This window comes from Terrapene carolina, unplaced genomic scaffold (assembly GCF_002925995.2).
Source record: "Terrapene carolina triunguis isolate 2854851 unplaced genomic scaffold, T_m_triunguis-2.0 Scaffold69, whole genome shotgun sequence".
NCBI lineage: Eukaryota > Metazoa > Chordata > Testudines > Emydidae > Terrapene > Terrapene triunguis.
This window is the reverse complement of record NW_020664420.1, coordinates 40,029,635-40,043,509: the sequence shown is the minus strand read 5'-3', so window position 1 is coordinate 40,043,509 and position 13,875 is coordinate 40,029,635. Positions and strand designations below refer to the sequence as shown.

At 37.9% G+C, this 13,875-nt stretch overlaps 1 protein-coding gene across 3 annotated transcripts in view; it reads right to left on the bottom strand.

Moving 5' to 3' along the window:
- Positions 1–13,875, bottom strand: part of GFM2 (G elongation factor mitochondrial 2) — a 30,135-nt gene that overhangs the window by 6,682 nt on the left and 9,578 nt on the right. For all 3 annotated transcript variants that reach the window (XM_026649135.2, XM_026649136.2, XM_026649137.2), the window contains 10 exons: positions 13,083–13,171; positions 11,796–11,884; positions 10,915–10,975; positions 10,487–10,672; positions 6,599–6,679; positions 3,794–3,942; positions 2,549–2,689; positions 2,364–2,463; positions 1,752–1,941; positions 282–358 (listed from right to left, as the gene is read on the bottom strand). In XM_026649135.2, the coding sequence (XP_026504920.1) occupies positions 282–358; positions 1,752–1,941; positions 2,364–2,463; positions 2,549–2,689; positions 3,794–3,942; positions 6,599–6,679; positions 10,487–10,672; positions 10,915–10,975; positions 11,796–11,884; positions 13,083–13,171 (1,163 nt within the window). The remainder of the gene's footprint in view (positions 1–281; positions 359–1,751; positions 1,942–2,363; positions 2,464–2,548; positions 2,690–3,793; positions 3,943–6,598; positions 6,680–10,486; positions 10,673–10,914; positions 10,976–11,795; positions 11,885–13,082; positions 13,172–13,875) is intronic.

Here is a 13,875-nt window from a genome sequence, read left to right as displayed (position 1 = left end):
TTAAAGACCGTTTGAACTTGCTTTTAGAGTTTAGAAAAAAAGAGGATTGATAAGAAATATGCTATTTACAGAGCACAAACAAGGAAGGTGAGCTTACAATCTCTCTCCCTCCATGGGTCATGTTTATAGGATTTCATTTTAATCTGATCAGACACACAATACTTATTGCATTTATAATGTGAACACCATTTACAGTGCCTTTCACCAACTCTAAAATAACTGCTTATAACTATAGGTATTAGGGAACTAAGTTTAAGTCAGCAATGTATCGACAATCTTACTTGTCCAGTGTCGGGATCTATCTTCACTTTCAAACTTGGATCTTCACGCTGAAGGCAGTTCAATGCATTATCCAAGTCTGTGTATAAATAACACATATTGCTATATATAAAAAGGTATTAGTAACTTGTAACTAGTTATTAGTAGCGATCTGAAGTGTTCACCCATAGGATCAGATTCTATCTTCAGTGGTATTGTAGGGTCATACAACAAAAGATTTTGGCCATAATATTCAGACACTAGAAATCAGCTTTAGTCAGAGATAATTCTCACCTGGATACTCTCCAGTTATCTGAGGCATCTGACACCAGATAAAGTGCTTTGGTAACTGAAGAAGTCGGTTTCTTTACCCCATGCACATAGTATAACCTTGTCAAGGCGGCCTTTACAAGAAAAGTATAGAACTATAGTTTGCCTCATTTCAAAGTAATGGGTTCTCGAGTTAAACAAAGTGTAATAAAGTAACTGGTGTACAAGTTTTAAAAAAATGCCTGTTAAAGTAATATTTGGCACTTCTATAGCTCCTCAGAGAATCTGAAAGCACTTTATCAAGATGGGTAAATATCCCCATTTTACAGATGGGGACACTGAAGCACAAAAATTAAATGATTTGCCTCTGGTTTCAATGTGAGTCAGTTGTGGAGTTCAAAATACAAACTAGATCTCCTGACTCCCCATCCTCTGCTCTAACTACTAGAAGACAGCAACTCCAAAATAACGTAATAAACTAATAGTTTGGACTTGTTTATGAACGTTGTAGGTTTTTTCCAAAAGATTGTAATCAAAAGATCAATACCCAGACAATCCACTCTATCATTCTGCACCCCTTCCCTCCAATTCCACTAGAATCCAGGAGACCACATGGACATGCTACCAGTCCTGATAGTCAACAAATCTAGGCTTTGTCGGGCTAAGGAGAGAGAAAAGAGGGTTTCCAGAATCAAAGACCCAAAGTTGCCCATCAGGTTCTCTGAAAGATGTCTATGAAAGAGGCAGTGTTCTGTGGGTGAATTGTGGTAAGTGACTTCCAGACTCCTGATCAGTGGAGATAAAGGCCATAGAGGGTGGTGGATAGTGCTGACTGGAGAAAGTACCTAGATTTGGAAGTGTACTTTCAGTCAAACATATTGCACACATTACAATATCCTGCTCTCTCAGCAAGAGGCTGGATATCACAAAGCTAACTGTGCAAGTGGGAATAGATGTAGGAAGACAAAAGTGCAGCTTTCCCACCTTCCAAAATGAGGTATGAACCCATCATCTAATCTTTAGATCTGACCAAAAAAAATGTGAAAAGAATAGTAGCAAAGTACACTCAAATTATAAAATTTAGCACTTATGCAAAATCATTAAGGGCCTTACTGTGTTACTGATCCACGCATGCAATTCAATTACATCAACTGTATGCGCGTTCACAGATCAAGGGTATGGTATAGCATAGCTCTAAAACTGCTTTAGTAGCTGTGTTGTACCTGGCTGTTTGGACATCGAAGGTGGTTCTATTGTACAAAAGAAGACCGGATCGGGGATCTCTACGCCAGCTAACAAAAGGCTCTCTACTTCACTGTTACAGCCAGGCTTTCTCCCAACCTCTCTTCCAGCTCGACGGGCTGCAGCCACAGCAGAGGCCTTTGATGAAACAATGGTGTCTCCAGTGGCACTCTAAAGTACGCCAAACATCAAATGACATCAGGTTGTTTGCAAATAATTGTTTTTTTAATGCTCTTCATGATAAAAACTAAGTAATTACTATAGGTTCTCTTTGCATAATTAAATTAAAACCAGATTCAGAAGGACATCAGAAGCTCTAATTGCATAGCTGTCTGTTCAGCACCAGCTGAGTTTTTAATAATAGTTTTTCTATGCCAAAGTGACAATATTTTTAAAAGACAACATACAGAAACCAGAGGAAATAGATCAACTACATGTATAAGAAATTAATAACTGAAATAAAGTGAATTTAAGTATTTTATAACTTTAAAAGCTAAAAATATTTGAAACTAAAACATGATCTTGTATCTCATATTTATGTGGTAAGTAGCTTTTCAAATAAACTCTCTTGAGACTCAAATGTCTTCTTTTACCTGTTTTAGCCCAACAGTAAGGGCAATATTGCCAGCCATTAGTGAAGGTATTTCTATTTGCTGGTCAGCAAAAGGCAGCAGAAGGCGACTCATTCTCTCTCTGCAAATGAATTACTCAGGTTATCTACTACTCAAATACAAATGCCAATGCTTCAATGAACATCTCTCATCTCACTCCTACTCACGTGCAATTTTTGTTGATGTTATATACAGCTGATTGAGGTTTCATTGTGCCTGAGTAAATGCGTATAAAAACTAATGGCCCACGTTGTTTATCATGAAGAACTTTAAATGCCAGGGCACACAAGTCATCTTTGTACCACGGCCTGCAAAACATAAGCAACGAATCAGAAGAGCAACCTCATGCAACTCATTAACAAAAAACAAAACAAAAGACATCCTAGTTCCAGTTTTAGCTACATTTCCACTCATTTAAGATATCATGTGTTTGGTATTTGTAACTATTAATTCAGAGGCAGATTTTTTTATTTTATTTTTAAACAGCATATAAATTTACACAATTGGGATTACTCTAGGTAATCCCACTAATAGTAAAAATAGATGTGCTGAAATATGATGTAAATCAGTGGATATTAGAGATGTTCCCTATTGGGCTTTTCAGGAGTATGGTGAACATCAGATACTTTTTTGAGGTGAAATTAAGAACTGAAGGCGGCTCATGCAAGGCCCTTTGTGCCATTTGTGCTCTGCAAGAAGGTCGTCTTGGAGTACCCCAGGCTACTTCACAACAGTGCCTAGTCAATGATTGCTCCTATTAACAACCAGAATGCACCAGTTCAAAAGCATCAAACCTGGAAGACCATGAAATAATAATTCACATGTATGGCTTTTAAATGCACGTAACTTTGAAATAGTAGCAGTTCACTCAGACAAATCAGTTAAGGGATGGGCGTACCTACTTCTCTTTTTCCCCTCTTTTATTTTTTAAACAATGAGTAACAGCAATTAGAGAACTAGATTTTATTTTCAGCTTCATTGCTAACACACTGCATAATCTTGGCAAGTCACCTAACCTCTTGGTGTCTCAGTTTCCACACCTACAAAATGGAGAATAATATTTACACACCTTTGTAAAACACGTGGATCCACAGATGAAAGGTGGTTTACAACTATAAATTATGATTAAACAAGTTTTGCAGTCAAAAATATACACACATGCTTTGGATAGTACTGACCAAGTAGCTTCAGTACTCAAGTATATTTTTATGACTGCACATCTTAGTTTTATTCCCTGTGTAAAATGGCATTCCTACTGGATAAAAAAAAAAACCCTCAGTAAACACTTTAAAAAATATACCCCAATTTTGGAAATCACAAACAATTCTACAAGGGGAAAATGTAAAATAATGTAATTTTATCAATTCATTTTCCCAAACAGATAAATTACTTTATCTTCTCATTACACTTACAGAAAGTCATAGGAACGCTCATTAGGTGCAGGTAAGTACATAGTAACGGCGTCCAGTAAAGGCTGTACTCCTTTATTCTTCAATGCGCTTCCACAGAATACAGGTACTGCTTTCTGTGCCAGCGTTACTCTACGTACAGCAGACTGTAACTGCAGAAGGAGAGAAGAGTATTTTCAATTCATGTATTTATGACTCAGCCTTTAAAAAAAAAAATTGAATACAGGGAAGCAGTGAGGAAAATTAAGGCACAATTCCAGAAACCTCCACACATGGGCTTTCCACTGATTTGAATGGGAGTTTTTCCTCACAGAACCACACCTATAATTTGTAGTAACTGTAGATTACAAATCAGGTGGTTTCTGGGTGGACAAAAGTCATGATTTTTAAAAATCCTGTTTTAAATTAGGAAATTGTTTAAATTTTAATCAGATTTCTTTTATTTATATGTTGCTAGTTCTTTACTATATTTCCATTTTTTAGTCTTAAATGGCTGAAGCGGATGTTTTCCACTTGTTTCTTTCATTAGTTTCCTAAGTATTAGTAAAATTTCAGTTAGAGATTTTTTTTTCTGAGAAATTTCATAGTAAAAGTGCTCATCTACCCTGAAAAAAACAAGTCCAAGGCCATTATTACAGCCTTACTGTGAGAACACCACATACTCAAACACAAAATTGACATGCAAATAGCCCAATACTGTATTTGCCAACAAAAATAAATAAGATCGTAACTATCACAAGTGAAGAAAGTGAAAGTGGACATGCTTCAGACAGGCTATACTCCTCCATCAGGGTTTGCGGTTTGAAGTCAATGGGACTTGTGCTCCTGAATCACTTAGGGTACAACTACCGGGGGGGAAGGGGGGGCGGAGGAAGGAGGGAGATGGTAGCAGGAAATCCATGGCAGCATGTCTCAGAGTCCGAATCAACTGAGGCAGGCTTGCGAGGCTCGTGCTATGGGTCTAAAGATACCCGTGTGTAGACATTCAGGCTCAGAGCCCAGGCTCTAGCCTAAGCGTCTACACAGCTATTTTTACCCCCACAGGGCTCTGAGTTGACCTGGGCTCTGAGACTTGCTGCCGTGAGTCTTTTTTTGCTGTGTAGATATACTGTTAGGTGCTTTTGAAAACCTTACCTGTAGATGCCTAAATATGAGTTTAGGAGTCTAACTTTAGACTCCTGTTTTTGAAAAATGTTGGTATGTTTGTACAAAGTAAGTTCACAATTACTTAGTGGAAATCTAAATACCCTTTCAATGTGAACAATGAAGCAATCTGTTTTGAAGTGAAATACTTTTGGGGAGAATTTTTTTTTTTTTTTTAAATACAATTTTAGCTCCTGATGCTGCAAACACTTATGTACATGTACAACATGAGAAGTCCTATTGAAGTCAATGGGGCTATTTGTATGAGCAAAGTTGAGTACCTGGTTCAATGTTACAGTGTTAGGGCCTTGATTTTCAATATTTTGAATTTTGCCTATAGGAGTTTTATAAGTCTCAGTAAGATATTCTTACAGTGGCTTAAAAAAAAAATCCAGACTTTATAATGTAGTTCATTATAAATTCTAATCTAAAGTTGCATCAGCACAAATTTTAAAATTAGCTTTATTTTATTTTTATTACAAAGCCTCCACCTGATTTATATCCCTGATATTAAAATTAAAAATAAAATGATCTTGATTTAAAATTGCTCCACCCTTGCTTGTTTTGATTTTTAACAGTTAACCTTTCTGTTGGAATGTACAAGTGATAATACTGTGTCCCACATTTTAATTGCTTTCCTTACATTTTAAAGGGGATTGTAGGTCTATATTTGATCTCAGGAAGGTTAGAGAGTATTTCAAAGTACTGTAAATACAGTTGTACAAAACTCACATCAGTGTAACAAAACTGTTCAAAAACAGTAGCCTCCTCCAAGACCCTGATCCAAAGGCCATTGGAGTCTTTCCTCTGACTCCAAATTGCTATGGATCAGACTATAAAACAGTTGCCTGTTTAGGTGCTGCAACAGATAAGAGCCCCTCGGCCCCAGATCCCATGACTTCAGAACAACAACAACAAAAGTCACACAAGGCAAGGACCATCTTTTTGTTGTGTGTTTGTAAAGCACCTAGCACAACGTGGTCCTTGTCTATGACAAGGGCCCCATAGGCACTAAGGTGGCGGTGGTAATAATAAATGGTAATAAGGCTGTCACTATTTTCCCCTATAAGAGGAAAGTCAATCAACGAGCTCTGTGTCAGACATCCATCCTGGGATGTTTGAACATCCCCTCAATTCACACCAACCAGATTCTGCTCTCAATTACACTGGTGTAAATCCAGACCCGCTCAAAGCAGAAACTGGCCCGCTGCATAGGATATTCTATTTTCCCTTCCTTAGCCTCTTCCTCCAATATCCAGGTAACTTTAAACAAAAATCACCCATAATAAAATTAACTTATTTTTATTAATTGTGTCCAACATGTTTGAGAATCAGATTCAATAGCAATATCAGATGAATCCTTTCATTATACAGTTTGAGTATAATACTGCTTGTTAAATTCACAGCACTTTAATCACCATCTAAATTGGCTTAATGCTTTGGTACCAAAACAAAAGGAAACACTTCTTCACATGATCTACAGCTGGCTACAGTAGCTTAAGTCTGAAATTTAAACATGTATTTATTTATTTATTTTAGCACTGGTCAACACAGAATGCATGCTTGCTACATCACACTTAATCCATATGCACAACAGGAAAAAAAAATCAGAATGACAGCTGGTAAAAAACATACAGTCATAGTAACTGGATGGTAAAAATGTACCTTATCAGCTGGTAGTAAGTCAAAATTTTCACTAAAATCTCCTAGAACCAGCTCAGCAAATTCATCATCCAGATCTGCAACCTGCAAGAGAGAATATTTCTGCATTATCTGTAACTATACTATTCCACAGTTGGCCCAGCAATACTAGCTATCTGAGCCAGAAAACTAATGCAGAATGAAGCTTTTGCAAACATTGGAGATCACGGATTCAGAGTCTTGCAAATATAATTTACATTTATTACAATAAAATTGAAAAATTGACAAGATTAGCTAACACCACTGATGGAATATGAGTTATTGAGAAGCTGAACTTTGAATAAAAGCTGTTTTATTTTAAAAAATTGCAATTTTGAACACATTGTTAAAATGAATGTTTCCCTCTTATGTTACGGAATCTGTTAGTTTATAATAAGAGATACTTTAGTATACTACCAAATAAAAAAAAGTAGACTAAAGCAATCTGCTGTGTTATGAGGAAAGAAAACTTTGAAACAATAAATGAACATTAAACGCTAAAATGTCCAACTTGCTAATATGCATCTCTACCTAGCCACAACTGCTTTTACTACCTAGGACAAGCTTTTTCAGACCCTTTTAGGTACTTTAGAGAGCTATCTGGGATTTTGGGGGATTGTCTGAGGAGTGAATCCACAACGGGGAAAAACAGAGCCTCTGGGGAAATGGTTCTTCAAGAAGTGAGAACTGCAGGCTGACTTAAAGTTGCTGGACAATGTATTAGACCGACAGATAATGCACATTCATCATCTCTCAGGCTGAAAGATTTCAGCCAACAGTGACAGCTGTGAAGGGCTCAATTAGAATAAATGCTTCACAGCTGTAAAGGATTATCTCCCTCTAATGGTTAACAGAGCCACTGATCATCTAAAACTGATATATATATGGGAAAATAGACAATCAGCTAAAACATGAAAAGTAATATATTTACTTCATTAACTAAATGAAAGGAAAATACTATAAGTTTTTCCACAAGATTTGTATTCCAACGATTATATTTGAGATCAGCGTTGAGTGGACAGCTCTCGCACAAAGTTATCCAATCAAACAACATTACTGGTTCATCAGGTCTTATATCCAGCTTCTGAGAAGGACCGGTAAACAAACACTCTGCCCTTATATAGTGCTTTTTACTAATGATACCAATGTAAATCCCTTTGATAAACTGTGAAGCACTACCACCCCCTTTTTCCAACTGGAGAATTTGAGGAACTAAGTGGTTAAATAACCCTCCTGATGTGACTTTGCAAGGAATGTAAAACAGATCTTCCAACTCTCAGACTGACACTCCGATCACTTCATCTCCATCTCCCATAGCTGATGTTTTAGAAGAATTTGAAAATCCACAATAATCTACCTAGCCAGTGATACAAATGCATGGGTGGAAGGCTCTTCCTTGACCACTAGAATAAGTCAGATTATACCACAATTTTAACTTGCATAACTACAAATATTAGAAATTATAGAACTATCCATTAGTTTCCTTGTTCTCCAATCAACATTTATTACTCTTGTAAATATCAGAGATAACAGCATGCAAAAATCACTATTTTGAGAGAATAAACAATGAAATGCAGCAAAGTCATTCAGATATGACTAACCCCTCTATTACAATTTATGAGTTTATTCTGAAGACAGAGTGTGTGACATTAGAATTATAGCACAGGAAAAAGACTCGCTGAACAGACAACTCACAAAAATGATGCCCTGTTTAAAATGTCACAGAATTTAAGGCCAGAAGGATCCACTGTGACACTATATTCATTGTTTCGGCCCAAAAAGTAGCAACCTAAACTGAGCCAACTGTACCACCTGTGTGTTCTAAGATTTTTATACAGAAATAGATTGAGTTTATACCTTGTATTCATAACACAGTAGTGCTGAAAAGATTCCAAAAGTTGCAATCTGCATAAGGGAAGGATAGCTAACACAAAGAACTGGGAGTTAGGAAACATGGGTTTTTCTAGTCTCAGCTCTGTCATGGACTTCCTGCATGAACTTGGCCAAGTTATTTAATCTTTCTGTACTTTAGTTTGGTCATCCCTATGTTATCACATAGGTGTTGTGAGACTAAAGGGCCCAAGTCACTCAAGTCAGTGGCAGCTTTGTCACCAACTTTGGTCAGAGTAGGTTTGGGCCCTAATTTATTAATGTTCATGAAGTGCCTTGAGTTAGGGCTGTCAAGTGATTAAAAAAATTAATCGTGATTAATCGCACTGTTAAACAATAATAGAATACCATTTATTTAAATATTTTTGGATGTTTTCCACATTTTCAAATATAATTATTTCAATTACAAACACAGAATATAAAATGAGTGCTGTACACTTTGTATTTATTTTTTATTACAAGTATATGCACTGTAAAAAACCCCACAAGAAATAGTATTTCTCAATTCACCTAACACAAGTACTGAGTGCAATCTCTATCATGAAAGTTGAACTTACAAATGTAGCACTATGTACAAAAAAAAACGGCATTCAAAAATAAAGCAAAATAAATACTGTAAAATTTGAGAGCCTGCAAGTCCACTCAGTCTCTCTTCTTGTTCAGCCAATTGCTCAGACAAACAAGTTTGTTAACATTTGCAGGAGATAATGTTACCTGCTTCTTGTTTACAATATCACCTGAAAGTGAGAACAGGCATTCTCATGGCACTGTTGTAGGCGGTGTCGCAAGATATTTATGTGCCAGATGCACTAAAGATTCATATGTCCCTTCATGTTTCAACCACCATTCCAGGGGACATGCGTCCATGCTGATGATGAGTTCTACTCAGTAACAATCCAAAGCAGTGCGGACTGACGCATGTTCATTTTCACTATCTAAGTCAGATGCCACCAGCACAAGGTTGATTTTGTTTTTTTGGTGGTTCGGGTTCTGTAGTTTCCGTATCAGAGTGTTGCTCTTTTAAGACTTCTGAAAGCATGCTCCACACCCTGTCCCAATCAGATTTTGGAAGGCACTTCAGATTCTTAAATCTTGGGTTGAGTGCTGTAGCTATCTTTAGACATCTCACATTGGTATCTTCTTTGCGTTTTGTCAAATCTGCAGTGAAAGTGTTCTTAAAACGAACATGTGCTGGGTCATCATCCAAGACTGCTATAACATGAAATATATGGCAGAATGTGGGTAAAACAGAGCAGGAGACATACAATTCTCCCCCAAGGAGTCATAAATTTAATCAACACATTATTTTAATGAGCGTCATCAGCATGGAAGCATGTCCTCTGGAATGGTGGCTGAAGCATGAAGTGGCATACGAATGTTTAGCATATCTGACATGTAAATACTTTGCAATACCGGCTACAAAAGTGCCATGCAAATGCCTGTTCTCACTTTCTGGTGACATTGTAAATAAGAAGAGGGCAGCATTATCTCCTATAAATGTAAACACACTTGTTTGTCTTAGCGATTGTCAGAACGAGAAGTAGGACTGAGTGGCCCTGTAGGCTCTGAAATTTTACATTGTTTTGTTTTTGAGTGCAGTTGTGTAACAACAACAACAAAAATCTACATTTCATGACAAAGAGATTGCACTACAGATACTTGTCTGAGGTGAATTGAAAAATACTATTTCTTTTGTTTATTATTTTTACAGTGCAAATATTTATAATGAAAAATATGCACTTTATTTCAATTACAACACAGAATACAATATATATGAAGATGTAGAAAAACATCCAAAATATTTAATAAATTTCAATTGGTATTCTATTGTTTAACAGTGTGATTAAAACTGTGATTAATTGCAATTAATTTTTTTGAGTTAATCATGTGAGTTCACTGTGATTAATCGACAGCCCTAATACAGAGTATTTTAAAAATTAATATATTTTTAAGTACTTTACATATTTACTTTAGAAACTTTACTTGTTCTATTAAGGCATTTCTTGCATCTCTGACATCCTTTAACAATTCAGGATCACCAGTTTCTATCAGGGGTTTTTGCTCAAAAACTTTTCCATCATCCAGACTAGAAGCAGGGTTCCAAATAATTTGTTCCTTGGTCACTACATCAACCAGTCCCTTGAAGGTCTTGGCCTCACCAATTGGCAACTGTAAAGAAAAAGGAAAATTACACAATTAGGAAACACTAGTATGAATATAAATTTACCCGTCACATGCAGATTTGTTCAACAGTAAAATTATTAATACGACAAATAATGAGCATTGAATTTTGTTATTTATATCCTATTTCCATTGTGTGAAAGTATTTATAACTGTTTTGTTTGTTGTTTATATTTTATAACAATAAAAATAAAGTTCAAAAATAATTAACATTACATTTCTTAGTTTACCTGTAAAAGCAAAGGTTTTGTCTTCAACTTTTGCTTGATGCTGTCAACAGCATAAGTAAAACTACATTAAAAAAATAACAGATGTTAAAAAGAAGAGTTAGCCCACTTTAATGATATACATCAGTTTATCCATTGGTTTAATATTTCTAAATTACTGCAAAACTAGTTCCACAATTAAAAAAATATATCTTTTGAATAAGATTTAGCATTATAATTTTTTTGCTGGCCACCCCCACTGTGATATTTCCAACTCTACTTCATAAAATGTTCCGCTTCATTATAATTAAGGCTACGATTATGTCATGGAATCCATGACTTCCACTGACCTACGTGACATGTTCTGCTCCAGGGCTGGAGCTTCCAGCCAGCCCCACCCCTGCAGCTCCCAGCCCCCGTCCTGGTGGGGGGACCCGCAGCTGCCCAGCTGTGGAAAGGGGCTGGCGGACTCCCTGCAGCTGCCCGGGGCGTGGCTGGGGACCCCCCGTAGCTGCCCAGCCATGGCGGGACCCCGCAGCTGCCCAGCCAGCGGGGACTCCACTGGGGACCCTGCAGCTCCCAGTCGTGGCCAGTGGCTGGGGGACCCTGCAGCTCCCAGCTGCTTAGGGGCAAGGGGACCCCGCAGCAGCCCAACCCTGCGGGCCGCAGCAGTGTGGTACCCGGGAGCCCCAGCAGCAGTGGGTGCAGAACGGGCCTACCCCTTTTGTCAGGGCTATTTTTAGTGAAAGTCAGGGACAGGTCACGGGCTTCCATGAATTTTTGTTTATTGCCTGTGACCTGTCCCTGACTTTCACTAAAAATATCCATGACAAAAAACTTAGCCTTAATTATAATTAGAAATATTCTCCCAAGCCAGCCCCCTGTAGTGTGCTTATCGTTTATACCTTGCCCCATTTTTGTCCATCTTGTTTAAAAAACAAATTCGTGGTATATGATGCTTGTCTGCTTGTCTCCATACTGTTAGAGTCTGTGCCTAAAGAAAAATGACAGAAAACTTCAAAATGCTTGCCCTGGTGGCCGAATGGCAGCTCACTGATGTACGAGACCCAGATTTGTTTTCTCATCTTGAACTCTTGCTCCCTTGCTGCAAAGGCAGCGAGATCAGCATATGCAGGCGAAGGAACTGCATTGAACTGCTCAGCCGCTACTCCTTGACCTGTTAAACTGCAGCATTGATAGGCTCCAAAATGAGCCTTGCCCCATCCAGTCTTCTCAAAGCTGGAAGGAATGACTGTGACCCCCCAGGTTGGGGCCTCGAGGATGTCAGGGATAAAATGAGGGGAAAATGGAAGCAATCTAAGTGATGTGGGGGATTCCATAAGGAATAAAAACCTAATACGTATACACACTATAAATATTACTGCTAACATGTCGAAGTGCACACAAAGTAAACACTTGTATACCTATGGATAGGCCACCAATTTTTACTGCAACTGGGTTGGCATAACAGCAGCAATCAATACAACTTGCACATTGCTGGGCATTTCTAATATTTTTTATTAAAGCAAATTAAAATCGGGAATATTAGAAATAGTTCAAATATTTGAACTCTAGTCTCTTAACACATGGGGGAAATTCATACAAGTGTTCCATGTATTAGTAGATGAATAGAACCCTTAAGCTCTATTTTTGTTGTTGTTGATCAAAAGCTTCTCTCCAACATGGCAGCACATAGGGTGCCACAAAGGAAACACAAATTCTGGCCTGTCCCCAAGACTTCTGCACTCTGATCTGATCATCATACTAGACGCTCCAAACGGGACCTGGAGAACCTCCAAGGAGAAACAGCATTCTGGCTGAGAATTAAAGTAATTCTCTACAATTAAATTCGATGTGAGAAATAAACAGCTACTTATTTCTTCCCACAGATGAAGCTAGCCAAAACGTCTTAATGATCTCAAGCTCTGTATCTGTTACAAAAGACCAATGGTGAAAACACTTACTTTTGCCCTGTCATCAGGAACAAGAAAGCTCTCAATACCACAGAAAATTGTAATTTCCACATGAAATCAGATCTCAAAATTAGGTTGGCTGTCTGAAACCAAATTTTGACTGTCTGAAGCCATCAGAGCATAAACCGCACTAACACAGAACAGGGTCTCAGAGGAAGCTACCTGAGCCTATTTTAAGTCATTACATGTTGCAAAATCTTCACTGTGAGTAATTTTTACCTCCACACCAGCAGAAGCATCAAATACAGCCACTGCACCATCCAGCACTCTCAGGGAACGTTCAACTTCCACCGTAAAGTCCACGTGACCTAAATGATTGAATTATGACATTGCATAATGTAAAACAGGTAAAAGTAATAAGTTAGATATAACATTTTTCACCAAGTTAGAATGGCAACACTTCTTTAAGTTTATAAAAATGCTCACATCCAATGTTATGGGCTCACATATACTCATTACAGAATCATAGGACCTTGCGAGATTATCAAGTCCAGCCCCGGTACTTGATACCAAGTATACCTAGGCCACCCCAGACAGGTGTTTTTCTAAACTGTTCTTAAAAACCTCCAGTGATGAGGATTCCATAACCTAGTTAGAAAGTTTTGCGTAATATCTAATCTAAATCTCCCTTGCTGCAGATTAAGCATATAATTTATTGGCCGACCATCATGGAAAACAATTGCTTGCCATTCTCATTATAATAGCCCTTTACATACTTGAAGAATGTTATCAGGTCCCCTCTCAGTCTTCTTTTCTCAATACTAGTCACACCCAATATTTATTACCTTTCCTCGTAAATCAGGTTTTCTGAGCCTTATATTCCTTTTGTAGCAGGGCCACCCAGAGGATTCAGGGGGCCTGGGGCAAAGCAATTTCGGGGGCCCCTTCCATAAAAAAAAGTTGCAATACTATAGAATACTACATTCTCATGGGGGCCCCTGCAGGGCCCGGGGCAAATTGCCCCACTTGCCCCCCCCCCCCCCCACTGGGTGGCCCTGTCTGGACAGGAAAC